This window comes from Perca fluviatilis, chromosome 23 (assembly GCF_010015445.1).
Source record: "Perca fluviatilis chromosome 23, GENO_Pfluv_1.0, whole genome shotgun sequence".
NCBI lineage: Eukaryota > Metazoa > Chordata > Actinopteri > Perciformes > Percidae > Perca > Perca fluviatilis.
In genome coordinates, this window is record NC_053134.1 from 13649580 (window position 1) to 13668280 (window position 18701).

An 18701-nucleotide genomic window follows, 5' to 3' on the forward strand; every position below is an offset into this window, starting at 1 on the left:
TATTTTACAAACTGATCATGTGATTTCATATACAAAACATTAATCTGTAAAGTAACAAGCATCTAAGTAACTAGGTATAAAGTATAATATTTTCCCTCTGCATGTAGAACTATAAAAAAGCAGAAAATGGAAATATTCAAGTAAAGAAGGCTGTATTTGAGTACAGCTAAATTTAACTCTACAAGTCTCTCAAACAGACCTTAGAAGAAATGAGTCTCAATTTTCTAAAATGTCCTCACTCTCAAGCAGGGGCTTCAGACTGGGGGGGAAAAGGGAGGAGGGCCCAAAAAGATGCTAGAATGAATAGCTGTGGATGCGGGGAGGGGCCCATAGAAAATACCTTTCTACAGGGCCCAGAATTTTGTGCTACGCCCCTGCTCTCAAGGCCTAAAACTAGAGTCTCACACACACACACACACACACACACACACACACACACACACACACACACACACACACACACACACACACACACACACACACACACACACACACTCTGCATACATCCTGCCCAGCAATTACTGAAGCATCCATCCTGGGATGCCTCAGCTCACCCTCCATTGGATAATAGAAGGAAGATACTTTGATCATCACAGAGAGGCAGAAGAGGACAGGAGGATCACATATATAGATGAAAAGAAGTAAAGAGAGAGAACATAGTTAAAAGAAAGGTGGTTAAAGATGAGAATATTGTCGTTATTCTGTTTTTGATTGAAACCGGAACTAGTGTTGACAGTACTATAATCAGAGTAGTGTGTAATAGCCTACACACTAGGAATTTTTTACTCCTGCCAATTACAATCCTTTGTATAGAAGAGGTTGGTATGTCATCTTGTCCTATTACTTCACAGTTTTTGTGCCTTTCTAGCCATCTATGAAAGCAGAATGCAAGTGGAGTCAAGAAGAAAACAATGGTTTATGTGATAGTAAATAGGAAGGAAGAGGGGAAGGGTAAAAAAGGACAAAGAGGTGTGCTAAAATTCACAGTGACATAAAGGACTCAGCAGGAAGACTCACAATAATGTAACAGTTTTGTTCCTCATGCCAGATTTGCCTATTATCGGCCAGTCAGCAGGAGGATAGTTATCCGTGGGGCCGAGCTGGGTTAGTTGTGAACCTACTGCATGAGTCGGACAGAAATTATGTGTGTGACTGTGTGTGTGTGTATGTGTGTGTGTGTGTGTGTCTGTGTAGATAACAGCCTTCTCTCTATTTTTCTTTCCATGTCAAAGTTCATCTAATAAACGTTTTGACTCTCTAACCCAGTGTGTGTGGTTGTGTGCATGTGTTGTTTTGTGTTTGTCTCTAAAATAATAAGTCTATTCACTGACATGCCCACTGCCCCCACCTATCATCAGCACACACACACACACACACACACACACACACACACACATACAGACAAACAAATAACCTGAAGCGCAGCATTTCACGTGCTGACCCATGTCCACTAAAACAAACAAATAAACACACTTTTTTTCAGCTTTAACAGGCAGACCCCTTAGTATTTCCATCATTGAGACCCTTTAATAAAATATGAAAAGAAGTGGAAACATTTGTTAACACTGTCGACCCTGAAAAAGTTCAGTTTTGCTCTGTAGAAACACAACATTGACATATCACGTTTGCACCAGTGTTTTAATAATTAATAATACATGTCCAGCGTTCCATTCAAAATGACCCGTGTAATATACATTTGGGGCAGCATCTGAAAAAATTACATGAATACTATAACAACTGGGTTTGATATAATGAAATCTTCAGGATTATAACTTTGAACAGGTGCTATTAAGTCTGCTCAGGGTTATCTAACTGACCTGTGATTTGTCCTTTGAAAATCATGTGGAAAAAGTCATCGAAAGGTTAAGGTTAGGGTCTCAGGCAAAAACTGAAGCATGTTTACAGCCCAAATCATTCGAGTAAGTAGTAACTCAGACACTGTTCTGCTTCCAGTTAGCCAGCAAGAGAAAACACAACTCATCTCTTCGTCACTGCCTCTCTTCCTCCCTTCATGCTGACTCCTTTCTTTGTGTTGCTGTCTGTTTCTCTTCATCTGCTTTTCTGCTTTCTCCTCCTTTCCCCCTTCTTCCTGCTCCCTTACCCTAAATGGCAGTTATAATAAAGCCAAACAGAAAGATGATGCCTTCGGGCAGAGAGAGCTTTGGAAAAATGCAGAAGAAGAAGAAGAAGAAAAAAAAAACAGTCAAATAGGCGAGCACTGAGACAGATGGAGAGACAGACTGACAGTAAAAAAAAATAAAAAATACATATTGAAAGAAAACCAGAGCTCCACTCCTAGCTGGGCTTTCCTTCCTATTGGCTATTATAGAAACCAATAGGAGTCCAGGGGAGGAGCACTTCATGTGAGGTTGAGGGGGGCCCCCTCATGTGGTCTATAGTGTATATTTGTGTGTGTTTATGTGCAGTTAGAAGTGTAAAGACTTTGCAGTTGTTTTTGTGCATATTGGTGGCACAAATGTGCATACTGTACCTGTACCTGTACATGTGCATGTACATGTGGAACAACATATTCTTGTATGTGCCTCATACAGGTATACATCCAGTATGTGGTTTAAGTATGTGTGCAGGGCTGGTCTGGGTATGTGTACATTATGTAATATGGTCCTGGATCCAGGGTTGTGGATCAGTGAATTTCAGGAATGGAAGTTTTACAAACATTCTGGATTTCTAGGAAGCATTCATTTTATAAATACCATACGTCCACAAAACCCAGTGGGAAAAAAAGAGAACTTCTGTGTGTACAGAAGTACATTTTACTGACACTGCTCAGTACTGTGTAGGAGTTATATAATATATATATAATATTATTATTAACATTTTCTACTGTTAGCCTTAGACATTGTTACTGTGTTTAGCCAATTAATTGGCTTGGTTCTAAGGATCAAATTGTTAATGACACTACTATGCTGTATCTGTTTAACCCTAAATAGCGAGCAGCTGTTAAATCATTAGGGATAATACTGTAAGTATTATTATTAGTAATAATTGATGTTCCTCAGAGAAAGCTAAGCTAAGAAAGCAACATTTTCTCTTTCCTCAAAAGCAAAAGCTGAGCCAGGTAGTCAGCCCTGGACGTTTAGGATGTATCAGCCCTGAGGTCAACTGGTAATTCACAGCTTCTGGGGATAAATGTATGTAGCCCTGCTGCCCTCGTGCAAACCACTTCTTCTGTTGTAAATAAGGAGCTATCTCTCGCCTATCTGTACGGTGAAAAAAATAATAATTTCATGAATTCAGATTAAGCACTAAGTGAACACACATGGCCCGTAAAACTGTATGCCATTCCAATTTTTTCTTGTGTGTCTTGTTGAGCTATCAGTAGTTGCATGTGTGTGTGTGTGTGTGTGTGTGTGTGTGTGTGTGTGTGTGTGTGTGTGTGTGTGTGTGTGTGTGTGTGTGTGTGTGTGTGTTTTGGCGCCGTGCCAAAGGCTGATGTTGATAAAGTGTAACCACACGAGTCCCCGAAGGAGAAAAGATGGAAATAGGCCAGTATAAATACAGTACATACGTCTTCTCTCACTCTCGGCCCATTTCTATATCTGAGTCTTTTTCACTTCCTTGTGTTTTTCCTTCTTTTTTCTACTCACTTCTCTCTCTCTGTCTTTCACACACACACACACACACACACACACACACACACACACACACACACAAAAAAACATACAAAAGGCCACATTACACGTGTTCATAGTGTTTTGACAGTCTTACAGTTCTAGGAATTGCTTCATAATTTCTGGGAGATTATAGCAGCCTGGATCAAACTGTACCGTAACACAGGCTGTGGGGGGGATGAAATCAAGATTTCCAGCACAAAAATATATCACATGTGTACTAGTTTGAAGGGGGTCAGAAAGATGTTAATTAGACTTTAAATTAAATCCTGGGATCAGTAAACATTTGGATAAACTGCAAGTTGCAGGTTATCCAAAAATACCAACAAAAAAAAATCAACTTACTTTTCCTCTTACGCAGAGGGCCGGGTTTGCTTTGCTTTTGTGGCACTCGAAGAGTCCAAAACCTGAATGTGAAAATCACAACGTCAACATCTTGTTCCAGAAATCAAGGCACGCTTACAGTATGATAAGACATAGACTCATTTTAATTGCATGTACACACACACTTTCAATGGAAAATATTTGTTCCCAAAGTGCACAGTGCCAGTACTCACGGGCGATGGACTCATGGACACCGTTGGTTAGCTACATACAAGTTTGCAAGAGCTAGCGTTGTCTGAGTAAAAGAAATGAAACCAAAGCACATGATGTCAGCCCACACTGTGTTTACATGCACCACACTAGCACGTGTGCCTTCTCCAGTCCAGTACTAGAGTGCTTCCTTATGTGCACACATGGCAACTGTTGACTGTTGATTAAGGGCTCAGTATGCTTCAGATGAACAAGTCCGTATGAGTGTTGGCCAAACACTTGCAGAGGCAAAAGTGGCTTAATACATAAAAACAGAGTACTGTTACTGTACATGCACAGTGTCAATGTTCTATTTATTTTGGAGCAGTAAAGCACATTACCGCCGAGTGAGGTCATAAAGTAGGAAATGTATCCCAAGAGTCCACATAATTGGCTTTACAGTACATAATGTGATCTATGTCTGCCCTCAACACATCTCTGTTTCTGTGGAGCCTAAAGAAAAACAGACTGCACTGTTTCAAACTACACTGACACAGCCTCAGGTAAAATGATCCATTTGTGGACAGAATGCTTCAATCTGTAGCTCAGTGTTAAGTAATCCAATATGTGCATCTGCAGTCCGTGCACTATAGCAGAGCAATAATTGGATAGGCTTTTTAATTATGTTAAAGGCTTTCTTCTTCCAACACACACACACACACACACACACACACACACACACACACATACACACACAGTCGATTTCGAAATATCTCATGCGCAACAAAGTGCAAATCTTTATCAGTTTAAAGGCAACTACTTCAAACCACTAGAAAATGAGCTGCAATTAGCTGGTCAGTCACGAGAAAAAAAAAAAATTTCTATTTCTGAGTTGCCAAAAAAAGGGAAACACTTGCTGGAATACAGTGGAGTGGCTTCTGAGACGACAATGATGATTTATGTATGGTTTAATTATTACATTAAGCAGTGATAAGAGTTATATTTTGATCACAAATGTACTGCCGAATGAAATCAATATCTTGTTGACTTGGACAGTGATTTCTGGCTTGAATTTGGTTGCAAAAATAAATAAATAAAACTATGAACACACTTGACAGACAGACTATGCTTTTTTTCTGGCATTATTCGGATAGTATTCTTGGTCTTTGCTGCCCTCTTCTGGTCAGACAACAGCAAAGGAACTTGGAGATTCATTCTCTGATTTTCTTTGGCACTTGTTTTTCTCTGTCTCCCTTCTTTTGTCTTCACTCTTGCTTTCTTTTCTTCATTCACCTTCTCCTGTTGTTCTCTCTCTATTGCCCTCTGTCTTCGGTCTTTTAAAGGAAGCAAAGGGGACGGGTTCATTATGCAGCTGCAGTGACAGCCAGGTGTCCGGTCCCTACAATATGTCCCCGTAGCAGGGGTTTCTCACATACGGGCCAGATCTTGATGGGATTCATGTGGATGGCACATTATAGGGAGAGCAGGGGCAATCATTTAATTTCATCGGGTATCTCCAGGTCATAAGTTAATTATCTTGACATCTAACAAAAAAATAAAACCAATGCTGCGTAACTTTTTGGCAGATACAAAATTCATTATACAGACATGACGAGTGGACAACTGAGTTAGAACCATTAAGAAGCTGTGCATACAGTTTTAGTGAGTCAAACTTGTCTTTAGAGCTGACAGTAAAAGCTCAACGTAAGGGTGCAAAGGGTGGGAATGGCCACGTGAAATCTGAAATCTGTATCTCTCTCTTTCAGGGAGGTTCACCCTCTAATCTGAACATGAACCTGTATGCCACGAAGAAGACAGCAGCTGAGGGCATGTTGGACATCGCTCTGTTCCTGGCTAACATCACACACATGAAGACCGTCATTGAACAGGGAGCTGGATACAGGTACAGTAAGGGTGTTTGAGCGGCAAAGGGAGAAAACGGTTTTACATTTAGTGTGTACAGAAGAAGTTCCACTGCAAATTCAAGTAGAAAGGACCTTTTTGGTCAAGGAGAAAATATGCATCTTAAAATATTGTAGAGATTTATCAGAGTTCAACTTCCTGAAACATCACATTGACTGTTGCCTCCACTTTTTTTTTCTCTCTCCTCTTCAGGTACTACGCTGCTGTCCTGACGCTCATCTCTTTCTCCCTGGCTCTCCAGATAGTGGCTGGAGTCCTGATCATCATCATTGGTGAGCCAATCAAAAGACCACCTTCTTCAGAAATCCCTGCTCCATGTTTTTAACCAATCATATTAACATACTAATAAACTGACACATTGATTTGTTGTGAAAATACAAGCAGTGTAGGTAGAAGTCCAGTCACTTACTTGTCCATTTTGGCAGCAACCAAACATATTCTTTGTGCAACATAAAAAAAAAACCATATGTATCAATTATGATAAAAGTAAAAACATTGGCATTGGAATACTTCTCTGCCCCTTTTCTGTAGTTTATTATTTTTGTGTAGTTGTTGTTTTTGGTGTGTGTGTGTGTACATGTGTGTGCTCATTGCAGCTCGCCGAGATGTTAACGAAGAGGCCAACCAGAAGCAACTGGACAGCCTGAACAACACCACAACCGTCATCATCTTCCTCATCTTCATCTCCAACATCTTCATTTCAATCTTTGGGATGGAGCGCACCGGCCTCTTTGCCAGGATGCATTTCTGACTTTCTGATGTAGGGATAAGAGGGACATGTAGATCTTTTTTTGGAAAGTAGATCAACTTTGTGACTCATTCAACGTAGGACTAAACTCTGTACACACACGCGCACACACACACACACATACACACACACACACACACACACACACTCAAGAAGTGTGACTTATTGTTCTACTTAAAGTACTAATCAACTACAGTATTCTGTACTCTGATGTTTTTATTCAGTATGAATGGACGAGGCCAAGGGACCAACCAGCAATTGGTCAGATGGTTTAGGAATTGAAAATGAAAGACTGACATGGTCATTGACGGGCTGTTACAACCCTGTGTGTGTGTGTGTGTGTGTGTGTGTGTGTGTGTGTGTGTGTGTGTGTGTGTGTGTGTGTGTGTGTGTGTGTGTGTGTGTGTGTGTGTGTGTGTGTGATGCAGCTCGTTTTGAGCTGACCCTCCTCCCCTCTTGTCAGCGGTTGTTAAACTTCCTGAACAATCTGACCACGGGCATCATCTTCCTCACCCTCATCGTCAACATCATCAAAGCCGCCTTCGGCACACAACGCAGCTGCTTCCTGCGATGGCTGCTTCAGCGTTTCATTCTATGAAACACCCTCAGCAGACACATTCACACACTGTACGTACACTCAGAACATAAACGTGCATGTTTATCGTGCATTGCTGTTTGCCACACTGTCATTCTTGATACAACCACCAGATGGCTCTAGAGCACAGATGCTGCTAATCCTCCACACACACAGAGGCAGCTTTAATCTGTACCCATTCATACACAGTTGCTAACCAAATTGCATTACTGTAGCGTGACCAGAGGTGTTGAACACCTTTGCACATAAATATACTCACATTCACACTGGAAGTTTGCTTCAGAATTCAGAATTCTGAATGTGGAAGCAAATGTCTACTGCTGGCAGCGTCATCTGTTTGTGTCAAATTGTCTTTGCATTGACTTATATGTGCCTCATTAAGACAACTGTGTTAGCTGTTATTTCACCCACACAATGGTTTGTCTCACCTTCAGCTCCTTAGGTTCAAAATTATTTTTTTCTGACAAAGCTAGAAATAAGTGAGCAGTAAAATGTCACTTCAGAAAAGTCTGCAACGAAGTAGCTTACTCTGATTGGAACAGCTGGGAGTTCTTTGCTCCAGGGCAGTATTACAGTAAATTATACTTATTGAGTGAGGGTCAAAATGTCATATAAACTAGACAGAGGCTGGAGGGCGCGTGTCTGAACTATATTGCTGTTTGTATGGATGCATTACTGTATGATTGTAAGGGGTAATTGTAAGTGTATGTAGGCCTACATGTGAATATGCATGCATCCAATGAATGGGTGTGTATGGGTGGATGTGTTTGAAGTGTTTTATTTTTTTTTTTATTTTTTTTTTTTTTTTTTTGTTTGTGTGTGTGTGTGTGTGTGTGTGTGTGTGTGTGCTGTAGTGGATGCCCTTCATGCTGGTGTAAAATCATAAATGACGATGTAAACAACTAAACGAACAACCTAGCTACAGGTTTCATTTACGTTACCACGCTGGTTAACTTCGCTCACAGCTTCTTCGGATCCAAGAGGACTGGCTTCTTCCGCTGGCTGCTGGCTCGACTCCACTTCTGACACACATACACACAACCACATATGCACTCAGTGTATTTCATCTGTACACACACTTAAATACATTGATTCAAAGTTGAAATTCACTGCTGACAATTCACATACAATTTGCACATGTTCAAACATCATCATTTATTATTCAGGCTTTTAAAATGTGATTCACACTGTAATCCAACTAAACATATTTTCACTTTAACAACTGGATATCTATGTGAATATGCATTGTTTTATTTACTGCAATAACCTGTGGAAAAATTGTGTTCCATTATGTGTATTTCAAACTTTTTTACAATTGTGTTTCCTCATTGTTTGGTTATTGGTAAAATTATAAAAAAAAAAAAGGTTTTCTTTTTAAATATAACTTCTTTTAAAAACTTGTTTGACATTAAAAAAAATATTTTGAAGTTCAATACCAGACACAAACCAGGGTAATATAAATAAGAGGCATCGTACACATTCTCGTCCAAAAAGCTGAATAAATGTAGTGATTTAACAGAAGCTATGCTTATTGTGTTTTTTGCTAATGATTGCTTAATAGTAAAGTAACAGAGTGAATATGGGCCTAATATCACAAGCTATTGTGTGTGTGTGTGTGTGTGTGTGTGTGTGTGTGTGTGTGTGTGTGTGTGTGTGTGTGTGTGTGTGTGTGTGTGTGTGTGTGTGTGTGTGTGTGTGTGTCCATAAGTGTAAAAAGATGTCAGTGTTTGAAGGAGAGAAGTGAACATGTAGTTTGTCCATTTGTGTATTTAAGGTAACATAATGTAGAGCATCCAGGCCAAACTAGAAGTCTCTGTGTGTGTCAGAACCAAGTGAATTTTGAACCCTCTCTTTTTGTGTGTGTGCGTGCGTACATGTGTCACAGGCCGTCGGGATTTGAATAACTCCACCCTGCAGAGACGTCTGGATTACCTGAACAACGTAACGACCATCATAGTCTTCATCACCACAGTCCTCAACTTCTTCATCAGTACCTTCGGCATGCAGCGCACTGGACACTTCCCATGGCTCATGATGCGCATTCACTGACTGACTGATGCACACACTCCTGCTGATTATTATAACTTTAGACTTTACTACCACACAGACCAACTCACCATAGCTCATAACATGCATACAGTCGACTTTTTGCCTTCTTTCTTGACTTTAACATTATTGTCTATCTTTTCACAGAACTGTTGTACTGTCTTACATGTTATTAAACTATATCTTATTTTATGAGTACTACATAAATACGTAGCTTAATAAAGGTGTTAAATACACTTTTTCTTTCAGTTAATGTCATTGCTTTTGAAAGCTATGTACATATATAAATACACTCACCTAAAGGATTATTAGGAACGCCTGTTAAGTTTTACATTAATGAAATTATCTAATCAACCAATCACATGGCAGCTGTTTCAATGCATTTAGGGGTGTGGTCCAGGTCTAGACAATCTCCTGAACTCCAAACTGAATGTCAGAATGAGAAAGAAAGGTGATCTAAGCAACTTTGAGTGTGGCATGGTTGTTTGTGCCAGACGGGCTGTTCTGAGTATATCACAATCTGCCCAGTTACTGGGATTTTCCCGCACAACCATTTCTAGGGTTTACAAAGAATGGTCTGAAAAAGTAAAAACATCCAGTATGCTGCAGTCCTGGGGGGCGAAAATGCCTTGTTGATGCTACAGGTCAGAGGAGAATGGGCCGACTGATTCAAGCTGATAGAAGATCAACTTTGACTCAAATAAACACTCGTTACAACCGAGGTATGCAGCAAAGCATTTGTGAAGCCACAACACGCACAACCTTGAGGCAGATGGGCTACACCAGCAGAAGACCCCACTGGGTACCACTCATCTCCACTAAAAATAGGAAAATTAGGCTAAAATTTGCACTAGCGCACCAAAATTGGACATTTGAAGATTGTAAAAATGTTGCCTGGTCTGATGAGTCTCGATTTCTGTTGAGACATTCAGATGGTAGAGTCAGAATTTGGCGTAAACAGAACGAGAACATGGATCCGTCATGCCTTGTTACCGCTGGGCAGGCTGGTGGTGGTGGTGGTGTAATGGTGTGGGGGATCCCTTTCACCTTCAGAACTGCCTTAATTCTTTGTGTCATTGATTCAACAAGGTGCTGGAAGCATTATTTAAAAATGTTGGCCCATATTGATAGGATAGGGTCAAACATGGTATTAGTATGGTGGTCCTAATAATCCTTTAGGTGAGTGTATATATGTATGCATGTATATGGTTAAATGTAATGTGAGCAGAATAGCCCTTCATAAGGTAATTTTGGCAATGGCATTTAGGGTATCCCTAATAGAACATCAGCCTCATCGAAGGTGCTTACTACAGCAAACTAAATCAACAAATAAAACACAAGCAAAAGTTTTAAAAAGAGCAATTATAATAATTATCACAGTTTTGTTCTGAATATTTGGCAATATTTAAGTCATAATTAAGAGTAAGAAAGAGTATTTTGCTTGCCCCATCATAGTAAAAGTCACTGGTCAAGTTCTAGACCCAACTGCCTGTCTACTATAGTATTACGTATACAGTGGTAGTACTACGATAGTGTAAATGGTGTGCTGATGAATCCATGTTTTGAATACATAATTTACAGCATATAAAGAAAAGGTATGGATAGGCATCAAATAATACAATACTGTAAATCATTTCAGTTTTCCATTAAATATACCATCTGATGGTAGCTTTTGGTTTGTGCCATTTTCCACAGTGAGGTAGGGCCTAATCAAACAGACCGAACGACAGAGACAAGATCTGATGTATCTCTGGAGGTTGATTAGGCCTAGTGTTACAATGACAAACGTCATAGGCTAATTCATGACTCAATTCACAGGAGATCAAACAATTATGTGTCCCTCCCTATTTACAACCATATACATACATACATACATACACGTAGGCTACATATTTTTTTTTATGAAATAAGGTCCCATGAGATCCACTGAAAGGGAGGGGACTTCGCCTCTCTATAAGCCCGATAGAGGGCGTACGTAGCCGCCTACCCGTAGAACTGGTGTCATCCTGCAGGGCTGCTATTTCTCAAAAAAAAGAAGAAAAAAAAGGGCTGCTATTTCTCAAGAAATGAAAGTAAACCCGAACGCCTAAAGTGAACCTCGCCCCTACACGTCAGTTTTCACAGACAACGGACTTCTCGGCAGGTATAGTTGAAGTCCTATTGTACTTTGAACTGTTTTTATTGCTATTTTTATTTCACATGCATAGTTCGCAGTTTTAGCACAAACGTTGTTTTCCTGTAGTGTCACTGACCGCAGGGACTTTATTTTCTCTCTGACATTGCCAGCTAGCGCGATACAATTCCGATTTTGTTTTGCCTGTCTATCCTCAAGTATGACTATAACCATCTATGTCTGTTTATGACTTTTCTCTCTTTCGTCATTGTAAGAGAATAATCCAGTTGATGATTGTAGTTCTTTATTGTTGTTTTCATTTGTGAAATTTGGTGAGCCTGCAGGGATTAACTTTTTGAAATGATGTTATTGTAGGTGAAAAATGTTTTGCAGTACGTTACGCAAATAATTTTGCGTTTAAAAGACACAACACTGGGAAACTCGAGCAGTATGTTGAGCAAATCATTTTGCCTTTTAAAGACGTCCAATAGTGTCTACGTAGCATTGTACGACGTAGACCTTTTTTTCTTCTTCTTTTCAACTTGATTTAGAACAATTCAGTGCATTCCTTAAAAACAATATTAACCGATTCAAAACAGCAAGGCTATATGACAATACATAAAAATACATAAATAAATAAATATTAATAAAATACTACATGAACATAGTGAAAAATAATACAAGGCATTATAGAATTAATATAATTACAGTTTTTTAACTAGCTGGTTGTATCAGCCACTATTTGTAGAAAAAGTTATTTTCAATTTATTTTGAAACCAAGTTTATGAGCGTTTCAGGTGTTCTTTTTGTTTACATGAATAATATGATATTTACCCATAATTATTATGCTGTTGCATCATATTAGACATTTCTCTGGAGAGGTTATCTTATTAGAATTTGTTGTGTGACATTTTCAATTTTAATATGTTCCTAATTATTCAGATATTGCCAAAAATTGTAGTGTGATTGGACATAAATAAAACTGATGTTCAATATTTTCAGGTTCTTCCCATCTTTTAATAAGTTTATGTCTAAATATTTCCCTTTTAAGTGTTACAGGAATTGACATATGAACATCTGTACAGTGGTAGTAGTTCACATTTGTTCAGATTTAAGCTCAGACTACCCTGTAGATGCCCTGGAGAGAAAGGGAAAAAAAAACACTATAATTTGTGAATTGAATGATACGAAATTCATAATCAACAATATTGATTCCTTAAAAGATTCACGGTGATTAACAATCAGGTAAGCAACCAGTTTGACCAAAACATGTTAAAGTCGATCACAAGAGTAGTAAATCCTTATTTGGTTTAAGTAGTAGGGTTATAAACTGTTTTCATTGTGGGGGAGAAACATCACTTTTCTATATATTCTGTAAAAGCTTTATGTAACAGATCTTTAATGTCATTCCAAAAGTGGTTATAAAATTCTGATGTTAAAATGTGAATTTTGAGTTTTTTGCTGACCCTTGCATCTTTTGATTTCTTCCAGACATCATCACTGACAGGTCCGCAATGCAAACTGGATGATGATGGGACACGGCATTTTGTTGTGCGCTGCATCGTTTTTTTTGCCTAGGCGATGAACAGTGTCAACCGATTCCCAGAGTTTATCTACCGCCACTGGAATAACCCTGGTAAAAATGGCAATTACAACTCCCAAATCCCTTGTAACTTAATTTTCTTTCTCAGGCGAGCCCAGAAGCCTGAGATCCCATCTCCTCTTGTCAGGGACGGATTGGGGCTAAAAAACAGCCCTGGACTTTCTCTCAAATAGGCCCATCATCTGGCCATATGCCCCTAGCCGTGCGCGACAGACACTAGCCAGGATGTCCTGATACTATGCCACAATACTGTAGCCTATCAGACAAGGTATTCATAGCAAGTAACATCTCAAATGATGGTTGTGTTTATTAATGAAGCCTCAGCCTTCAAATAAAAACTAAAAATGTACAATGCCATTACATCTGCATTGAAATTAAAATACAAATAATGAAATGTCACTGGCTACAGAAACCCCAAATTACACAAACTGTAAACAGTACAGAGTATTACTGACAACACTTTCAGAGATAAAGTAGGCTACTTGCTGTACCTGAACATGGGGATTAGATATATTGTAGGCCTATACCAAAACTACACTGAGTGTTAGTTATTATATACTATAACTATTCAAATATAAATGTATATAACATGTGTTACTTTGTGTTAAAGAATTAGCATTGAATAACCTATTTAATATTTATTACACTTTTGATTCATATTAAGGCTGTGAAATGATGAAAATGACTAGGCCCTATCAATGTTGTCTGTGAAGCTTTCACAAACAACCACCAGGTCTTTGGCAGTTCCACAATAGTAAACCAAATATGAAAGACAAGGAAAAACTGCACTCTGATGGAAGACAGACAGAGAGTGCAAGCTAGGATTTTTATGGTTAAACTTTTGGTTACATTTGGTGAATTATTTAGCCCCCTTCCCTGTTTGTTAGCATGTTTAGAGTGGTACCAATGCATGCCATGATGTTTTCCTGTTTAATTTAATACCATAATCTTCATCCTAGCAGCAAAAGTGAGCTCACTACAACCTCTCATATACAACCAAGTGAAATCGCGGTCAACCCGCGATTCATTTCTAACGCGTTTAATGTTTCAAATTAACCTAACAGAAATTATTAAATACGTTAAGTTTGACAGAACTAAATGGCACGATCATTTTCATAATCATGATGCACATGCTCATGTTGAGCTGACAACATGCAATTCGCTAAGATAGGGATAAAGGCAGCCTATAATGTTTACTGCTCCTGGCATTTACCAGTAATGCTGATGTGAAATTAACTCACGTCTAATGAAGGCCGACTCTTCTTCTTCAGTTTTATTTTTACACATAGCATGTAAGTGATTGTATTTGCAACCCCTGCTGTTGGCTGTTAATATCACTTTAATACACTTTTTTTTGTGCCGATGGCCGTCGGTTGGATGGCCGTTCTGGACTTTTCCAGATCGCACAGATTGTCAGTCCGTCCCTGCCTCTTTTATCTTGCATTCTACTAGTTCAGTTCAGCCAGAGAGCTGTTTTCTTTTCCAGATGTCACTGATATTTTCCAATTTCCTCTTTGTTTTCTTCTGCAGCTTGTGTGTTGGCCTCTTTGCGGAGGACAAATCACTTGAGACGCACATCTTGCTCAACAAATCTCTTGATTACTGCTTGAATGCCTTCGTAAATGTCTTCATTGCTAATTCTGCCATCATGCTTTCTCAGGCTTTTTGGGCCAAGTAGTTGCTAGAAACTGATTTGTTTGAGTTCAGTAAGGGGCATAAACTGATCAGACAATCGCTGCAACAACACAGTATGTACAGGTGTTTTGGTGACAACCTTTTGCATGTTGAATCCAACCTACAGTATATCTACAGCAGCATTTAATGCAAGTCTTGACCAAAACCAATATTTTCCAAGTGTCCCACCTGTGCACAACATGTTGCCTTTATGCTCTGACCTGCATATTGTGTTGGATGCTATGCTACAAAAGTACCACTTGACCTTCTAAAGAGTCCAAATGTAAGTCTCATACTTTTGAAATTGAAAATCCTATTCATCAAATCCTTTCCTCTCATGTAGACATGGCCTCAGCCAGCAGTCTCCTGTGTGAAGAACAACTCCTGTGTTCAATCTGTCTGGATGCATTTACTGAGCCTGTCTCTACTCCATGTGGACACAACTACTGCAAGGCTTGTATCACAGGGTACTGGGCCAGCAGTGGCCAGGTACAGTGTCCCCTCTGTAAGAAGAAGTTCCGCAAAAGACCACAGCTTCAAGTCAACACAGGGTTCAGAGATATGGTGGAGCATTTCAACAACATGAGGGTGAGGGGGGACAATAACACCCTTGCCAAACCAGGAGAGGTGCCCTGTGACATCTGCCTTGAGCCGAGGCTCAAGGCCCAGAAGACGTGCCTGGTGTGTTTGGCGTCGTACTGCCAGCCTCACCTGGAGCCTCATCAGAGAGTCAAAAGCCTTAAGAAGCATCAGCTGATCGACCCTGTGTCAAACCTGGAGGACAGGGTATGTAAGATGCACGACAAGATGTTCGAGCTCTTCTGTCGCCAAGACCAGATGTGTGTTTGTTTCATGTGCTTAAAAGACAACCATGCAACGCATGAAGCCATTCCACTAGAGCGCGCGTTCAAAGAGAGGAAAGTTGAGCTGGGCTATGTGATGTCAGAGATAAAAATGATGGAAAACACTAAATCCAGGCATATTAAGGAAATCAAATCGTCAGTTGAACAGAGCAAGAAAGAGTTTGAGAAAGAGATAGCAGACATTGCTGAGGTTTTCACTGCTCTGGTGGTCTCTCTGCAAAGAAGCCAGGCTGATTTGATTAAAGTGATCCAGGAGAAGCAGAAAGCAGCACAGAAGGAGGCTGAAGACTGCATGACACAGCTGGAGCAAGAAGTCGCTGAGTCGAGGAGGAGAAGATCCGAAATGGAGCAACTTTTACAAACAGAGGACCACCTGCACCTCCTGCAGAGCTGCCCATCTCTCTTCTTCCCTGCACACACTGAGGACCTATTCAGCTCTCTGTCTTACTCCACCTCTCCACTGACATCACACCTCTACGACATCAGTCGGCAGAGTTATGTGGGGATGGTGAAAAAAGCGTTGGCTCATATGGAAAAGAACCTCAGTAATGAGATGGAGATGCTTATTCATGAGGTCAGGTTATCTGATGGTTGTGAGGCCGATGAACAGCCTGATGCAGCGGAGAAAGTGATGACAGATGAGTTTGTTAAAGAAGTGTGGACTCCGCCACAGGACAAGCTGATGATGATCCAGCAGTATGATGGGGTAGACGTGACGCTGCACGCCTACACAGCCCATTCCAAACTCGTGGTGTCTGACGATGGAAAACAAATGAGTTTTCGTCAAGGCCCATCGCCTCCGCCTCCGCTATTCGTAAGAAGATTTGTACGTCAACCCTTTGCCTTTGGGAAAGAGGGTTTTTCCTCAGGCAGGTTCTACTATGAAGTCCGGGTCAGTGGAAGTAAAGGTTGGGTATTGGGAGTGGTCAAAGAGTACATTAACATGGAGACGTTTTTCTTTCCCACCCTGGGGGAGGAGCGCTGGACATTTTGTGGAATCTACAACCAATTCAACGATGAATATTTTGCTAATAATGTTAGCAAAACTCCCCTGTACCTGAGGCAAAAGCCAGAGACAGTTGGTGTGTTTGTCGATTACGAGAAGGGAGAGGTCTCCTTCTATGACGTGGAAGCCAGGACTCTGATCTACTCCGACACAGGATGTGCCTTCATGGAGACCCCACCTGCACTAAAAGCTTTTCTCTATTCTATGGCTGGTGCATACTCAAGTAGCAGACCAAGGCTCTACCCTATTTTTGGCATCTTGGAAGATGAATATGATTATGACAACATGCTCGAAATCACTCCTGTATGCCGCACAACTTAAAGTGCCACATACAGTGGGGGAAATGAATGTGTAACTTGTACTGGAATGTTTTCTCATTTCAGATTTCTCATTTCTAATATCAGCTATGTATGTTTGTTAGTATTCGGGCACACACATTATTGGAATATATAGTACAGTATATTTATTGCAGCAGAGACCTATTTACACATCAGAGACCGTAGTAATCTTTAGTATTAGGTTCTCAGTGCCTGTACTCTGCACAATGACAACAATAAAATTAAATCTAATCTTATCTAATTTAATAGTAGTAGGAGTATCATACATTGCAGAAGGACAATACATCTTATGATACATATATATTCTATGATTTAATTCTTAGCTTTGTTTTTTAACTGATCAAAGCAGGTAAGATCACTCACCTGACAGTTGATGATGAGGTTCTTTTTAAGGTAGGGAGAAAAGTAGAAGGTAGATCAGTCATATACTCTATTAGTATAGGTTAAGAGCTTAATCTTTAATAATTTTTTTTATAATAGATTGTTTTTTAAATGCTAAAACATTCACTGTTTCTAGCTTTTCAAATGTGAATATTTGCTTGATTTCTGTTTGTATCTATTTGTTGGACAAAAGATACATAAATATGTTAATTTGGAGGTTAAGAAATCATGATGGACATATTAGGTCTTCTGTCATTTTACAGACCGAACGATTAATCAAGAAAATAATCATCAGATTAAATGATAATGAAAATAGTAACCTAGCCCTTAGAGGTTTAACTTTGGGCTCAAGGTTAGGCTTGCATCGCCTGTGGGAATCCACCAAATTTGCGGTTGACATTAGTGAACACCTACTTTCCTCACCTTGTGCTATCAATAATCTTGTTCATCAAATTACTTCTTTGAATTTAAGTATGCAATTCTGAGCATATCATATGTGTCCTTTTATGTTTTGATCACTGCATGTGAAACCCACTCACTACAGGGCCTATATTCCACTATTTTCTTTTTTTAAATGCAAGCTTTCTTAAAGGCCAAGACATCTGGCATGCAAACCATATCTGATAAATGAGCTTCAAAACCAGGTGTTTTATAAGTGTGTACTATGCATATGATATGTATTAGGCCTATACAGCTTAATAAAAGTGCATTTCTTAAAATGTTCCTTCTCAAATGTTTTTTTCTGTTTTCCCAGATTACACTGATTGAGTTCTGTTGGGGTGTCAATTGCCTTGCTCACGGGGAAATGTGTTCTGTTATGATTGGAAAAGGGGTCCATTTAGTCTAGAGACGTGTCTTTGGCCATGTAAGTTATTGCAAAAAAGTATTTGGGCCCAATGGCGTCACGTGACGGACACGGGAGTTGTTATTTCACCGTTTGTTCTCTTAGTACATTCATGGTTTGGCCATTATGTCAACTTGGCTTCAAAGCCCGGCGCACCTCTGTAGATGCTAGATCGGATCCTCTAGACGTGTCTAACGTCATGGACGTGCCTCGGGGCCCGCCTTATTCTGCCTCTGATTGGCTTACCCTGGTACTCTCTACCCTAACCTTAACCAATCCCCACTCGCCACTGCCCCATACCCAAACCACATACGTCGACCATTCTAGCAGATCTGATTTAGGATCTACCGCGCACCTCCTGGGAGCCTGGAGGGCGTAACACCGTAACACGTAGCCACCTACTCATGGAACTGGAGTTATAT

The 18701-nt window shown here is 39.9% G+C and overlaps 2 protein-coding genes and 1 long non-coding RNA gene across 6 annotated transcripts in view; 2 read left to right on the plus strand and 1 right to left on the minus strand.

Annotated features, from left to right (window-relative positions):
* LOC120553486 overlaps positions 1-4332 on the minus strand; it is a 10329-nt gene extending 5997 nt beyond the window's left edge. Inside the window, exons 1-3 of one of the 2 annotated variants that reach the window (XR_005638170.1) lie at positions 4190-4332; positions 3978-4039; positions 1507-2159 (exon numbers count right to left, since the gene is read on the minus strand). This is a non-coding gene — a long non-coding RNA (uncharacterized LOC120553486). Of the gene's footprint in view, positions 1-1506; positions 2160-3977; positions 4040-4189 lie in introns of those variants that run through there. The other variant, XR_005638171.1, reaches the window with a different exon arrangement.
* LOC120553484 (ninjurin-2-like) overlaps positions 1-9655 on the plus strand; it is a 28284-nt gene extending 18629 nt beyond the window's left edge. The window contains exons 2-4 of one of the 3 annotated variants that reach the window (XM_039791943.1): positions 5912-6048; positions 6261-6340; positions 7245-8183. In XM_039791943.1, the coding sequence (XP_039647877.1) occupies positions 5912-6048; positions 6261-6340; positions 7245-7414 (387 nt within the window). In that variant the 3' untranslated portion in view covers positions 7415-8183. Of the gene's footprint in view, positions 1-5911; positions 6049-6260; positions 6341-6664; positions 7012-7244; positions 8184-9296 lie in introns of those variants that run through there. The other 2 variants (XM_039791945.1, XM_039791944.1) reach the window with 2 other exon arrangements.
* A 1715-nt stretch (positions 9656-11370) lies between these two features.
* Positions 11371-18158, plus strand: LOC120553479 (E3 ubiquitin-protein ligase TRIM39-like). The gene is made up of 3 exons (XM_039791933.1): positions 11371-11600; positions 13062-13206; positions 15191-18158. Exons 2-3 carry the CDS (start codon positions 13152-13154, stop codon positions 17035-17037), a joined length of 1902 nt encoding a protein of 633 aa, XP_039647867.1. The 5' UTR covers positions 11371-11600; positions 13062-13151; the 3' UTR covers positions 17038-18158.
* Positions 18159-18701: the final 543 nt, after the last annotated feature.